The sequence below is a fragment of the Polyodon spathula genome, chromosome 4 (assembly GCF_017654505.1).
Source record: "Polyodon spathula isolate WHYD16114869_AA chromosome 4, ASM1765450v1, whole genome shotgun sequence".
Classification (NCBI taxonomy): domain Eukaryota; kingdom Metazoa; phylum Chordata; class Actinopteri; order Acipenseriformes; family Polyodontidae; genus Polyodon; species Polyodon spathula.
Genome location: NC_054537.1, coordinates 34,137,072 through 34,153,251, shown reverse-complemented (window position 1 = coordinate 34,153,251; position 16,180 = coordinate 34,137,072). Strand labels below are relative to the sequence as shown.

At 38.0% G+C, this 16,180-nt stretch overlaps 1 protein-coding gene across 7 annotated transcripts in view; it reads left to right on the top strand.

Annotated features, from left to right (window-relative positions):
- The window catches only part of LOC121314451 (GREB1-like protein), a 60,299-nt gene that overhangs the window by 19,017 nt on the left and 25,102 nt on the right, over window positions 1–16,180 (top strand). For 6 of the 7 annotated variants that reach the window (XM_041247743.1, XM_041247742.1, XM_041247744.1 and 3 more), the window contains exons 2-6: window positions 7,812–7,935; window positions 13,946–14,099; window positions 14,373–14,576; window positions 15,139–15,315; window positions 15,845–16,021. In XM_041247743.1, coding sequence (XP_041103677.1) covers window positions 13,949–14,099; window positions 14,373–14,576; window positions 15,139–15,315; window positions 15,845–16,021 — 709 coding nt within the window. In that variant the 5' untranslated portion in view covers window positions 7,812–7,935; window positions 13,946–13,948. The remainder of the gene's footprint in view (window positions 1–7,811; window positions 7,936–13,945; window positions 14,100–14,372; window positions 14,577–15,138; window positions 15,316–15,844; window positions 16,022–16,180) is intronic. The other variant, XM_041247738.1, reaches the window with a different exon arrangement.

Genomic DNA, 16,180 nt, shown 5'->3' with positions numbered 1-16,180 from the left:
CTTGTAAGCAACTAATTTGTGTCAAAGAAAATATTAAAGGAAGATTGGCGTTTCATATGCGTTTCACTTAAAACCAGACATTAGGCCGCCCAGGCTTGTTTTTCTGCCTCCTGGACACAGATGCCAATTTCCGGATTGTCTGGGTCAAACCTGTTCACGTGGCAACCCAACCCAAATCTTGATTTGGGCATTTCCTTTTCATTGTAGATAACACAGAATCTTTTTTTCTTGTTTTAATGAAATTGTAAATCGGACAAAACATTACGGCGAAATATGTTTTACTTTGTAAGTCTGCTTTGAAAATCCTTTTAGAGGGTGGTGTTTAGAAGCCTTTGTTAATAGAAGGTGCTGACCTGTGTTTGAAATCTGTTTTAACACTAAATGCCTTTCCCTTAAATCTAGTCAGATTATCAGAGTGTACCACGAGGTCAGCAATCAGCTGTGTTGAGAGACAAAAGCTTGCAGCCCCTTAATGAATTGGCTGCAATCCCTGGTGATATATAACCCCCCCCCCCCCCCCCCCCCCCCCCCCCCCCCGTCAGCCTCTATTGCCCTTTTAAGTTGCTCAATTTAAAATAAGTTTTATAACTGGACAGTAAATGTCCAGCATCTTAATGATGATGATGACTTCTTCAGCTGCCCAAATGCCCCTTTTGTCACCCCCACATTACCCCTTTAGATTCCCGTGGCTAATCTGTCTTTGGCTCATTCAGATCCCAGTCTCTGGTGCTGACTTCAGCAATGGCATTCAGCTGTAATACTGCCTTTTGTCTTGCTAGCTTCACTGAAGCCTGCTTGGGTTCTGGAGTCATCTGGCATCCTCACTAGAGGGATTTGCACTTCAGAGCTCAGTGGGTAGCTGACAGCTTTTTATAAGGGAATTAGACCATGGCCTGCCACCCTGCTAGCAAACGACACTGGGGCATGGTTTTAATCCCGGGTGACGAGAAATACATGGAAAGTTAGTTTATTCATAAATTTTGGATTACTTCTGTTTGATAGATGTGTGATGGAGGCAGAAGAGCCAATTACAGTACACTATCTGCTTCCCATAGCTTAAACAAACTGTGCTGTCTTACACTTCCCATTGATTAACAAATTCTCTTGTCAATAAAATGCCTCCAGTACTGTTTTCAATGAATATGGGTAGATGTAGGGAAATGATTAACTCTACATAGTTCTGCTTTTTATAAATACTTTAAAATATTTAAAGCTGGATTCATTCATGCAAAAAAAAAAAAAAATTCTTTTGTGTTTCGTAGTTAAATTAAAAAAAAAAAAAAAAAAGATTTCTTCCACACACATATGTCACTAATAATATCTTTGCAGGTTGAATTTAGGGTTTGGGAGTAGGGATGACAGCTGTCTCGTGGTTGCTTCTACTGTCTGTGTGAGACAATCAGTACAATAGCTCAATTTGTCTTATCTACTCGTGTGGAAAGGTGCAGAGATAACCCCCAAAGCTGGTCCACTCCTGGACCTCCTGATACACAGTATGTAAGTGGGTCCAATCTAATATGTGTATGATAATGTACTTTACCAATAGAAAACATTGTACTGTGAAAAAAGAATGACGAACACTTCCCTCATTTTCGTTCTATATCCCATTATGTAACAGCAATTCGTATCCCTTGTCTGGCTGTACTGGAACCAGAAGAATGCCCTTATCCAAGGCCGCTGTAGCACAGGATCTGGACCCTACACCCACAAAATTAAAGGGAAAGCTTGTGCATAAAAATAATGCCTGGTAATCTAAAAAAGACAAAGGGCCCTGCATCCTAGCACTTGATCTACTGGAGGCTAAAGCCTTCTTTGGAGGAAATTTGAATGGATTACATTTTAACCAGTTTTCAGCACTGGCCCTGATGTAGGAGATGAATATATCCTTTTGTTTCTGATCGCTCAGGCAGGGATGACGAGGTGGGGCAGTGATTTGAGGTGTGGGTAGGAAGGGGCGGAGCTCTGCATACAAAACATTCCCATTGTTCTTCGAGAAATGTCTTCAAAGCCTCAAAGTGCAGTAGTTCATGTAGAACTAGGCTTACATTGCAGTGTCAATGTCAGGAGTTTACTGTAAATAAAAAATAATGTGCTCTTTAGGTGAGGCCATTGCTACTGTAGGTGTAGTTTTTATTTGAGATGCTGCGTTGGCTGCTTTTCCTACAGAAGAATCAACTTGGCTGGGAGCATTTAGTGAGAAGAACCCCTTCTTGATATGTGTACCTCTGTGATTAGGCTATTGTGTTTATGTCCTTTCCCCACTGTTTTAGGATCTGAATAGAAATAGTTGTCATGTTTAGATAGCGGATTATTCTTACAATGTCCTTGTTTCACCTAGATGGTGCTTAAATTATGTACTTTTTAAATGTAAAATATTTTTTCTCACAATCCCTCTGCTAAAATTTTAATTAAAAACTGTTATAAAGATTAAGATTTGCGGCATTTTAAGTAGTGTTTGGATTGTACAGGTTATGAAATATATATTTTTATATTGTTATTTCATCATATACTGGAAATAAAATTCGGTTAAAAAAATCTTGGGAAGTGAACAAATGCATACATTTTCTTGGTATGCACTTAAATAAAACTTTATAAGTTAAATAAATGTTGTAATATTCCAGGGCGTTGCATTCATTAGATATGTTTTAATATATTTTTTATGTATCTTTTTAATATAGTTCTCTTCCTTGTTGGTCTGGAGTTTCTGGGTTTGCTTTGCTTTACTTTTTGTCACTCTGGCCTCCCATTGTTTTGAGTGTGAAATTCTTGGTAGCAGTTTTCCAAGCAGTGTTGCATTCTGTGCCGCCTTTTATTTTTCTTTTCTTTTTTCTGTTGACCAGTTACTCTTGTTATGTTACATTGTCCACAGAGCTATTCAGCATCTGAGCAACCCTGCTTCTCAGAGTAAAGGAACAGAAAATGAATGCTTGTGAGTTTGTGTGCATGTGTGTGTGTGTGTTTGTGTGTGTGTGTGTATATATAAAAAAATAACAACTGGAAGAGTTAATTTCACCCATGCACTTGAAGTTGGTTTATTAGCAATTTTGAAGTCACGTGGTACAATTCATCAAATAGATTACAACTCTTCTCACAATTTGCAGGTGTTTATAATATAAGTTATTTAAGCCTAATAGTTTGAAACCATGTGTTGTTTTTTTGTGAAAAGCTGAAAATGTGTTTTAAAAAATATGTAGTTGTGTTATGTACAGTTCTGCAGTAAGTCATGTAGAATCATGCTACATTTTACAAAGTAATTAATACGGGCCGCAATGAATCAGATGAAGCTACCTTCAGAATAATCGGTTGATCATTCATTACTACAGTATGTCAAAAGCAGAGAAAAGGCCCACTGTGGAAGTCATAGCACTTAGCATGGTGGTGCTGAAATGGCTGAAGGTAATTTTGGCTAGCTTAACCAAGGTGAAAGAGAGGTATTTTACATTATTAATATACAAAATGTATACTTTACTTTTTTTGCATATGTAAGGGCATTTGATTGCTACTCAGCATACATCACCGAGAACCTCGGGGTCACTCTTGATTTCTCCCTCTGCTACTCTCGGCACATCTCTACTCTGGGACACTCCTGTCGTTTTTTCCTCAGCAACATATGTAGAATTCGCCCCTTCCTCATCGACTACTCCACACAGCTCCTAGTTCAGGCCCTGGCACTGTCCCACCTTGACTACTGCAACTCCCTCCTGGCCGACCTCCCTACCTCTGCTATCCGTCCGCTCCAGCTCATAAAAACTCTGCTACTCACCTTGTCTTTTCCCTTCCTCGTTTCTCCCACGCTACACCACAGCTCCGCTCTCTGCACTGTCTCCCTATTGCTGCTCGCATCCAATTCAAAACTCTTGTACTCACCTATCACTGTATTGATCTTTCTGCTCCCTCCTATCTCCAGAATGTCTTTTCTGTCTACACCCCCTCTTGCCTCAACCGCTCCTCCACTACCGGCAGATTACCTGTACCCTCCCCCCCTCCACTCCCTTGCTTCCAGATCTCGCTCCTTCTCCACCCTTGCCCCTCTGTGGTGGAACGTCCTATCCGTGGATAAGAGGACTGCTCAGTCCCTGACCACCTTCCAGTGCTTCCTTAAGACACATCTGTTTAGACAGCATCTGTAAACCTCACAACTCTCGACTATATTGGACTACATGGCACCCAATTGTACCAGTACTTGCATCATCTTGTACTTGCACTGACCTGCTCCATACTTTGCCGTACTCTACTACTGCTTTTAATTATAACTATTTCCTGTATCTTAAACTTGATTTTACTCTTATATGTATCCATATTAATGTTTTTTTTTTGGCAATTGCTCTTATTTGAAATCATCCTCATCCGTTTATCGTACATGCTCTTACTAGACTTTACTCTCATGAGCAAATATTTTTTACAGTAAGTTAATAACTGCTTTTAGTCGAACTCGCTCTTAAATGTAATTATTTGCTGCATTCTTTATTTTCCTCATTTGATTTATCTGCTAATGACTTTATTGTGCTTTATAACTGCTCTTATCTGTAATGTGATGTTCTGTAATGTGATACTTTCTACTGTGATATTTTGTTACAACTGTAAGTCACCCTGGATAAGGGCGCCTGCTAATAAATAAATAAATAAATAAATAAATAATATTATTATTGTTATCACCACACACCAAGTAACTGACTGGATAAAATTAGATAGCAATTCATTCCACAAATGATTTATTTACTGGCACTTAAATAAAGAAACTAAATCGACCCAACACCCTTGAAGAGAATCTCATGAAATCAGGGGCAAGTTCTGGTGACACATTCCTCGGAGAGCATTCTGTTATTGTCAGGGTCGCCCACAATTGAAATTGCCCCAATAAACCATAGTGGGAGAGTGAAGCTGTGGTTTTTCACTGAGGACTGAGATTTACGATCTTGTGATCCATCAGGGAGGGTGTCTTTCTGCTGGAGTTGCTGTTCTTCGTCTCTCTCTTCCTCCCCAGAGTAGCTGGAGGAGATGTCGTCGTCTTTTGTTCACTCAGCAGTTTGGTCCTCCTAAGAGCAGCTGTCACTTCAGGGTGAGCCTGGCAAGATGGATGAGTCCCAAGTGAACTGGAGCAAATGGTAGAAATGAGGATAGGCAGGGAGAGAGGGGGAGGGTGTGTGTAGGGGGTGGAGGGATTTGGGTGGGTGGGGGTCTTGCAGCATGAAGCAGTGAACAAGCAATCTCTGTTTGACCTGAGGAGTATCGTGTACAATGTAGGTGGAACAAGGACAGAGCAGAGTGCTAGAATTAGTGTGGACAGCCTCTCGAGTTATTGAGCCAACACTGGATTGTGAGGGTTTTCATTTTAGTGGTGTTGCTTCCCTGCTGGGATGCCTTAAATTTGGACTGGTTGCTGCTGGTGCGAGAAGACTGACAGTTGTGTGGCATGTGATGGAAGGTATACTTGGTTTTAATAGATTCATACGCTGGGCTTATTTTTACTGGAGGGGTTAATGAATGAGCACGTTATTTCATATTTTATATTTAGCCATGGTGGAAACTTGAAGGCTGAAGCAGGTTTTTTTTTTTTTAAATTCTTTGTTGATCGCTTACCTCCCTGCTGTTTCCATTTGGAATCAAAATCAAGCAGATAATTTAAAATTATTGGTATGTACAGTAATGTAGGACTTTAGCTTTTTTTTTTTTTTTAAATCAACTGTTCATGATGCTTTATAATGGTAATATATTGCAGTAAATTCCTTGACATACACAGTCAACCTTTACTTTAAAGTATTATATTTAGAAAAAAAAAAAAAAAAAAAAAAAAAAAAAAAAAAAAAAATCAACCCTACATTTTACAAAATTGTTTTAAGTACTGAAAAAAGGTTTGTATGTCAGGTTTAGCTCATGTAAAAAACGTGTGTATGTAACTGTAACAATTCACTTCTGAAGTATTTTCAATGTATTGCAGATTGACAAAAGCATTTGCATTCTGGTTACATTTCATCTTTATTGGGTGTAAGTAATTATGCAAATGAAGTGATCAACAAAAGGGGTGGGGGTGGAGGGGATCATTGAAGAGAATGTGTGCTTACTGAACAGAGGTTCTAGAGCCTGAGGGCAAAGGTATTGCCTTGCTTTCGAATTAGTCCAAAATGCATTTAATATGTCATTATTAGTCAGCAAAGTGTGGAGTGCGAGGCAGGGAAGCAAAACTCTGGACTGGTTCTGTGTAGCCATTTGGATTGAGTTACCACATTTTCATTAATGCCCTTGTGGTTCTTAGAGGAGTGTTGAGGCTTGACCTTACTGACCATCTGTACCGGACAAGCATGTGCTGTGCCCTGCAGAGCAGAGGAGTGTGTGAGTGTACGAGTGAGTGAGTGAGCACAGACCCGGCGATTTACACATAGCAACTGCAGTGGCTTTAGTGACTGAAAGAGAGGAGGTTGTGAAGTGTGGTGTGGTACAACCATGATACAAATCACAGTGTTTTGGGCTTGAGGAACAGAAAGCAAAGTCTGTGTGAAACTGCTTGCATCCTTGGGAAGTTTTATATTTACAGGTACCACACATTTATCATTTTGGTCAGGATTGTTTTTGTATTGGAAAACGGCTTAACAACGTGGATGTGTTACTGTAACAGAATATCCCATATATTTCTTTGATAAAGGATAAAGGATTTCGCGTTGCTAGACTATTGTTAAATTGTTGGTGCTTTTTTTCACCCCAGTTCTTTTTACCCTTCCTGTATGAATTGCACTTTTTTATTTAAGAAAATTTGGTTTTAATCCTTTATTTTTGAAGGCCGTTAGAGGCGTAAAATGTTGGGGCGATGATAGAGTGCAAGCATCTTACTACACTTAGACTGGACCTTACAACTGTTTTTTGTGAGTCTTGCAAACATCAGCTGTTTTGGGGGTTTGGTAATTAACTGATATTTTGATTGGATGCAACTGAATTGGATGGTCTTTTCAAATGAGTTTCTGTTACTTGCCATAATGCTCTGTTTTATACATTTCCCTGTGACTTGCAAATGACTGATTCTTTTGAAATGAATACAACAGTAACACACCCAAATGCTTCACTTTCACATTCAAAGACTTCACACTGTTATTTTGATCTACTCAGAGAGAAAATTGTGAATACCCTATTTAAAAAATCCAATTGTAATTTTTTTTGTAATTTGCAGAAAATGATGTAACTATGTCATATTTTATGTATCTTGTTTTATATATATATCCAAAATTATTCAATTGAATGTGAACAAAGATAGAAAATCTTCATTATTTAAAAATGTTTTTAACCTGTGGGTATAAATAAATGTATCATTTTGATTAACTGGTCTTAAGCAGCAGCAAATTTGACATACAGACAACTATAAACTTTTGGGCTTTTATTATAAACCGTGGTGGAATTTAGATCTGTTGATTATGTAACCCAAATCAGTTCCCAAATTTTACATTTTCAGTAATACTATATTTTCAGTGCTTTACTTGACAGTGTCTTGGTATGAAAAAAGTGCATTCTTGTTTATTCTGGCATTAAAGCTATTACTGTACATCTAAATTAATGTGAAATTAGGTAAACTCATAAACCCGTTTTGAATTAAGTGAAAGGAATAAAATAATTTTTACAAAGTAAAACTCACAAGAAACTGCTTTTGCTAGCCTTTGCCATTGCTACTACAATAGGAATGATTAGCTATAATTTATTTCAAAGCAAATAATAGAATTAGGTTGTGATATAGATTTTCTGGAAGGGTTGGAAGGATGTGACTGCAAAGTGATCAGACCGGACAATGCTAATGCTCCACTTTGGTCTCTCTTTGTGTCTTTGTGTAGGTGATAAGGCTCTGTCTTCAACAAGCAGGGCTTTACGAACTGAAGTAGCTGCAAGTCTGCTTTAATCATTACTCTATGGCACAGAGGTGAAAATGTTCCAAGAAGGTTAAACAAAACTTAAAAGGTAGGCAAAGCATATTTATTTGTTCATTTAATCAGCATACAGCCATGGCTGAAAGTTTTGCATTACCTAGAATTTTAGGATTGAGACATCATTTAGATCTTTCATTTAACATTGTGTAATCATGATATCGCAGAAGTCATTTGTCAATTTGCCACTTTTAGCCATAGCTGGAGGTTGGGGTGGGGTGGATAAACCTTCCACTGGCACCTGTTACAAGCAGTGTTTTAAAAGATAAGAACAATGGCAGCATATACCATTTGGCCTTGGTAATCTGGTAGCTCCTACAAAAATTGGCACGTGGTTCATGACATGCTGTATCCTCTCGTAACAGAGACCCTCTTTGGGAACCACAGCAGGGTCAATTCAATTGATCCAAGTATCATCACTGAATTTAATATAATTTGAGAGCCGAGGTTATGAAACTCAAGCGTCGAACAGTGCATGAGAGACTCTTTAGGAGATTTCTGTCTGTGAAAATATATTAAATGGATTCCATTTAGTGATTTACGATAATTCTAATATACTGCTAATTCTCAGATGATTTTGCCTTTACATTACTGAAGATTGTAAAAAAAAATATTACTTTTTCATAAATAAACTATTCAGTTAATTTGGAAGGCACGCTCCAGCACTTACAGACCAGGTCTTTGTTCTAACTATGTCCTTATTTATTACATTAAATCAAGTAAACTTCTGACCAGGTCCATAAATCAGTTAATTATACCAAATAAACCTGGAATAGTCTACATTTTGTAAAATTGTTTAAGTCTTGGTGACTACTGTGTAGCCAGCCCAAAACGGCAAGTGATGCATTACATTTATAGCTTGGAAGTATTACTCTGACTCTGACATGATTTGTATAAAACTATCAAGGTTTTTGTTTGCATTTTGTAAAGTGCTATTCATTACCGGTGCACTGTAATAGAAGCAGCACTATAGGGCCCAGTGTTAGAGCAGTCATTGCCACATACCAGGTTCAGTTTACAGCTTAGTTTGCGCCACCCAGAAACTGCTGGCCTCTTACCAGGCAGGCGTCTGTTGAAGCACCTGAGGCATGGTGACAATGAGAAAAAGGGAGACCACTGTAATTCTGGATTTCTCCCCAGGGCAGGTTCTAGGAGGAAGAAATATTTGGCAGTTTGCCAGACACAATTGGAAGAGGCTGAAAGCCATATAGTCTGGGTCAGCAGTGAAGCAAATTGTGGTTTCATACTTTAATTCTTTTACAAAAGAACAGCACCCCATAAAGCCCTCGGGAGTTGCTTTTAAAGAAAAAAAAAAAAAAGAAATACTGTAGACACTTTGTCCAAAGAAGCTTATCTCAGTCAAAGCAAAAATAGTGAATGTTAATTTGTTCTTTTGTCCTAGCAAGGGGGATCCTTTTTCACCAAGCTTTCCTAAATCTCTTGAGGTCTCATTCACAGGTTAATTAATTCAAGTTTTAGTTTACAGAATCCAAAATAATACGTCATGTAATCTGCTTGGCAGCTGCCAGTCTGATTAATAAACAAATAGCTTGTACTATTACAGTAAAATGTGCCAAAATCTTTTGTTGGCTGGATTTGTACATTAACATTTAGTTGTGTCATGATATGTAGCTAATTTCCGTAGTGATGTTTGTCCATAGTAACCGTGTTTATCAGATTTGACTAATTTAAGAGTCCCTAAGGACTAGGCCTGTGCACTGAAAAAAAAAAGTTTGTAATTTTGTTCTATATGTGTGAGCAAGTTGGGGAGTAAGACCAAGACAGACGTGACAGAGTTTAATACAGTGCTCACCTGTTATAACACGCCTTGTTGTAGTGCAGAATCGGTTATAGTACGGTAGAGTCGTGGTTCCCATTTGCTCCATAATGTCACTACAGTAGCCCTTTTATACTCGTTATAAGGCGGAACACAAATAGCACGGTCTTGTAACTATGGCTCCCCACTACAGCGTTATAAAGGGTGAGCACTGTATATAGATTGGGAGGTATAAAATATTATTTATATTCTTACCAGTTCCATTCAAACTCTTAATACATTTGAGTCTTTTTTTTTTTATTATTTTTTCCCATATTTAGCCAAGTTAGTATCGCTCTCTGAGTCACTCTGAATTTTTAGTGTAGTGGCACTGGGTTTTTCACACGAACACACAACGGAAGTTAATTAGTGTTGTAGTTGTTCAGGATAAGAAGGAGGTTAGCCTCAGAACTCTACACTTGGTAGGAAAGAAGCAAAAGGTCAAGCACCCAGGGACTTGGCACGTGCCAGAAAAATGCTTTCTGCTTCATTGCACAGAGCCCTGGTCTTTTAATCTTTGACCCCCTGTAACAAAGCCAACTTATCGCACAGGCACATTTAAAGATTGGTCAAACACAATGGTAGACAGGGCAACCATCTTTTCACTACTGGGGCATGGATAACATTGTTCAATGCAACAGAGCCCTTTGGAAGGGACAAAGCCATACAGAGGAAATGTCCTTAGTGGTCTGCTTCTCTGCTTCAGATGATTGTTGTGAATTGACATGCAATAATGTACTGTCTCTTTTTGTGAGTAATACTGCATAATTATTTATATTAGCTGTAATATATAAAAGATGGCGGTTATCTCTATCAATCCATTTAAAACCTCCAAATGTAAGAATTGGCAATAATAAAGTAGAGGATATCAGGTAATTGGTAACATAGGAGCTTAAGTCTGCAGCAGACAATGAATAATTAAAACCGGTTAATATTTAATCTTCTTAAAATAGTTCACCAGTGTGTGATTCATATAAGGTTATGGAGCTTGTTTGCATTATTTTGTATTTGAAACTATTTTAAAACTATACATATGCAAATCTGAGAGATTTTAGAGAGTTTAAGTTAAATCAAGCTAGAGTATCTTTTGTTTGTTTTTGTATTTGTGGAAATGCAAGCCTTGCATTGTGTTACTAAGTTATCAGTGATCCAAGTATGTAGGTGTTGGATCAACAGGGACAGCTTCATTTACCTCACTGCTTGCCAAATTCAATTCAAAAGGAGAACCACGTTGTGCTTGCTGTGGTGATTTTAATTCTTTGAATTGTTTTACTTTGTGGTTTGAAGCCTACAAAGTAGATGCAGAAAGTTCAGCATACCTTCCTTGGAACTTGAACACACAAAGCATCAAGCTGCTCACCCAACTTGTTCCTTAACAAGTTATTTAATACAAAGCTACAGTACTTACACCAATTTACATGCTGATTAGGTACTTAAGCCTCACAGATGAGGATCTAAAAGGTTTAGGCAGTAGAAGACTGGTTTTCCCATATCTAACATTAGGGTTCATAGTAAACTGCTAGCTTTTTCAATGCTGCAAAACTGTGCAAAGATCTAGGAAAGAAAACGCTGCTCAAAACTGTAGAGCAATACACTCATCATGTTCTTGTGCATTTTATTTCATGCATTACCTCAGGGTTATCTTTCTGTTCTTGCTGAAAGAGTAAAACTAAATTAGCAGCCGATACTATTAAATGTGTTTGCTTGTGGGGGTGGTGAAATCGTGAAAAATGAATCCGTTATTGACAGCATGTGGCAGGAATAGGCCTTGTGGCCGCAGCTATTGACCTGTGTGACTAGTTGGGCCTGTCGTAAGCGGCTGCTGTGCTTGAAGAGCTTTTCAGCCTATTGAGCCACTTCAGCAAGCACTCTGCTCCCTTGTGAAGAGGCATGTCTCACGGGGTGCCTCTCACTTCATCCCCTGGCACATTAGCCACCTGCTACATGCGCCGAACTGGAGCAGATGTGTTGACGTGTGGGTGGGGGTGGAAAAAAGGTAGGTGTAGGTGACAGGAGTTATGTAGAGAAACAAAACCACCTCATTTTGATTTCAAGTACCCCACTTGCTAGTGTTTCCATAAAAAAGTAATCCAGAATAAGAGAAGTAAATAGAATGACTAGAAGGATGGGTGCCAGGATTCTGCAATTGTAACTCTTTTAAAATATGCTGGTAAGAACAAGAGGCTTTTTTCCCTGATCTGTGGAATGCAACGGTTTTTCAAACCAAAACCAGCATTTTCATAAAATTGCAAACCAAACAATACTGACAAAAGATAAAACCGAACCGAAACCAAATCCAAAATAATTGTACAATGAAAAAGCGGTCAAGTCTCCGCACTAAGCGGCACCATGTTCAGGAGTTCATTGCACACTTTCCTTAACTTAATAATTGTTATATATTAACATTAATCAAAAGATATGACAAAACTTGCCGACAGTCCTCAGTGGGGATAACTGCGGCTTCATACTTAGTCTGGGTGTTTAGATGTCTTGGGCTGGCTTTTTTTAGGTTTGTTGATAAACCGTTGTCACACTTAATAAGCCGTAAACTGAGCGAAGCTGTAAAACAAGTGAAGGGGATTCCTGATAGTAATTTCAGAAAGACCCTGCTTATTAGCACTTCAAAGGGGCTTTGTAGACTACTGTGTGGAATCTGAGTGCAAATATCTGGTCGATGCTTTATTAATTTAATTTAGGTGCTTATGAGCAGTTCAGTTTATTAAGGTAGCTTACTCTGCTGTGGATACATTGAAACTTGTTTAGTTTGTCTTACAATGTTGCTGCATTCTGTTGGCATATTAATTGAATTCAGTGTATGGGCCTTATAGTCACATTATAGTAGCATGCTCTAATAAACCAGCATAATAAATTAGAATTTTGCATGATTTTTGGGAGCTTGCTGCGGGCCTGAGTTCTAGCTTTAGTTTTTTTTTTTTTTTTTTTTTTTTTACATAAATCTATATGACATTTTAAATTAGAAGTGTTTCCTTATCGGAGGCTATTTTATAATGCTGCCAAACGCTTTGAAGCCGGCAGGTTTATTAAATAATTGAAGTTTGGGAAATGAGCTATAGTCCGACTCAGATGTGACTTGCACATGACTTCTAATGGACCACGGCAACAATGGGGTACCAGAAAAATAATAAATAAAAAAAGTTTAATATTTCTTAATACATATTTATTTTTATTATTTCTACATTGTGTCTAATTGTATAATGCATTTGTATGAGTGATGCAATAACATTGTATTCAGAGTACTCTATTTGTCACAGTTACAGAAAAAAAAAAAGCATCATGTGTGTAACTAATAATGGTGTCCTGTTCCCTTAGCTGCACAAATTCAGTCCAGTTTTTCAGTTGTAAGCTTTCATTTCAGTTTTGCCAAAACCAGTTGGATGTCAGAAACAGCTGAGAGAGTTGATAAAAAACCGAACCGATCATAACCGACTTGTATCCCTTCCCTGAACCAAAGATTTACACAAAAATGTAACATTATTTATTAATTTGTCTTATGTAATTTTTTTTTTTTTTTTTTTTCAAAATGGTAGTCAATTTGCTTTAAATAAAATGTAATTATAGGAATATTTAGAAATTTCACTTTAGCTGTACTGGCTCTATTGCTGACTCTATTCTAGAAACTTTCTAGAGGTGTCAGGCGTGATACAGGTGTTTAATGCTGAGAGGGCCATGCTGAGTTTGGAGAGTAGAAGGCTAGTGGAAATGTTCCAGGTTACTTTTATATCTGTTAGAGACATGTAACTCGACCTATGTATGCACTAAGATCAAATGATGTGCCTACTTTTAAAATTCCTAAATGTATGCTCTAATCTGGGTGAACATGCCTTTGTATATCAGGCATCTCATCTTTGGAATTAATTGCCTTTGAACATAAAAACAGCCTCTTCACAATACCAGGATTCCAAATCCTGTCAATATTCACTACGACCAGGATCATGTAAATTCAAATTGTTTTACTTGTTTATTGTTTTATTGGTATACATTTTTAAATGATTGTTTGAATTGATTTTGTCCTGTTTTAAATGATTTATTGATTTTATATTGTTAGTTGTTGCTGCCTTCTCTTGCAAGGACCCCCTTGAAATAAGATGTATATCTCAAAGGTTCTATCCTGGTTAAATAAATACATTTGAATTTGACCCCTCTGTTTAAAACTAGACTAACTGGTTTTGTATGTGCTTGTGTTTTTTTTTTTCTTCTCTTTACCCAGACAATGGGGAATTCGTACGCTGGGCAACTGAAATCAACCCGCTTTGAAGAGGCTCTTCACAATTCCATCGAGGCATCTCTCCGCTCCAACAGTGTCACCCCTCAACCTGTGTTCTCTCAGCTCTACCTTGACCAGCAAACTCTTAACTTGGAAGGTACTGTATCATCACTGAGCTGGGACTAAAGCTAAAGATTCTCATATGTTAGACAGAGTTCATTGTGAAAACAAAATATAGTCACTTTTTGTATATGGTTAATGACTGTGGATTTGTGAGACATTTTAGGTCATGGCTGCAGGTACCAGAATACATCATTCAAGTTACTGTTATAATCTTCAAGTGAACTGTGTTCTGTGAATGACAGTGAGGCATGTGTATAATAGGCTAGCTCAGCAGATCGAATTAAGAGACTTTTGGTTGCTTCATCAGATGTCAAGCCAAAGATTGAGGAGATGGACAAGGAGCTTTCCCTACTTTACCGAGAGAGGGGTAACCAGGAGCTTCTGAATGAACAGGTCACCAACGAAGTGGACCAAGAGGAGGAGGATGAGGATGAAGACGTGTCAGAAAGCAATAGTCCTCCCATCCCCTACACGGAGAAACCAGCCCCCGAAGGGTCTTGCACTGTGGATGGTAACTATGAAACCAGAATTGATTCATACATCTTATTTTCTCTTTCTTTTCTTTCTAAATGGATGCTATGGCTTATTAGATGTATCATACAACTGGGAATTACATTTCAGTTTAGCCACTTGCTCATAGCATGACCTTTGGAAAACCATTGATTTGATTGATCTGCACCTAAGGTTTAAAACAGCTGTGAAAACACAGGAAATAGATGGGTCATGGTTGGATTATCCTTGAAGTGTTTACCCATCTCCCTGTGTTTCAGTGCTTTTCAGAAGCACATTTTGTCACCTGCAGACAAGTTGTACCACTCGATATAACTGAAAGACACGATGGTCTAAGGATTTGTCCAAGTGGACACAGTGAATACATAAATGAACAGGGATTTTAACCCGAGATCCCCTGCCCTTTGTTCTGAGTTTGACCATTTACAAACTCATTCCTCAAATTAGCCAGTCAAATAAGGCACAAATAAAGCCACCCCATGCACTGGTTGCATTTTTTTGGGTTATGCTGCCACATTGATAAATAATCATCCTATAATCTTCCTTTTCATCCCTCTATGCAGGTTTCTGTCAGGCTGGTAGGGACTTGCGGCTGGTGTCTGTGAATATGGAGCAGATTGAAGTCCCGGCAGGGTTCGAGTTGGTTGGTGCCAAGTCACCAAATATCCCCGAGCACATACTTGTCTGTGCAGTAGACAAAAGGTTCCTGCCGGACGACAATGGAAAAAATGCACTTTTAGGTGAGTCTTTGATGTGTATTGATGTCAAATGGTTCCCTTTGTTACATAATCTCTGGTTATTATGTTTAAATGTTAATCAACTGTGCAAATAAAAAAAATACAAAACCGTTTTAGTTCACTTAATTATTAACATAATCATTGGTCAGGTAAACTGGGACTTACTGATGAAGCAGAGATTAATATAAATAAAGCTGTGTAGTTGTCAGGAAATAAAAAAAGAAATAGGCAATTCATGTTTTATCAGAAATAAACACTTCCTTTTTAATATTGATCAGCTGATAGGTCAGATATAATGATCTAAACAATGGCAGATATGATTCTCTGTATTTATCCAGCTGGGGGGATTAGACCTATTGTCCCTCTTACTCATTTTACTGCATACAAGTAAAAATACCCTGAAATGAGGTCCCCAATAAATACATTTTTAGAGCAACAGTATTAGGATCTGGCACTCTCTAGATCATTTAAAGTAGGTTATAAAAACGTCTGTTAATTGTTTTTTTTTATATTATTATTTTATTTTAAACAGGATTTTCAGGAAATTGTGTAGGCTGTGGGGAGAAAGGATTCCGCTACTTCACAGAGTTTTCAAATCACATCAACCTTAAACTGGCAACCCAGCCAAAGAAGCAGAAGCACTTAAAGTATTACCTGGTAAAGAACTCTCAGGGTGCTCTGTCTAAAGGACCTCTCATCATCTGGAAAGGTATTGACATCGCTCTGCAAAGTGTTCTTGCACCCACCTGCTTGCATTTTTATTTTTTTTGCATGCTGCCAAATTGTAACATGTAGTGATAAAGTTGGCTAAATATCACAAAATAAAATCAAACTCACTTACTTGGCTGTCTAATACCCCTTTACTTTT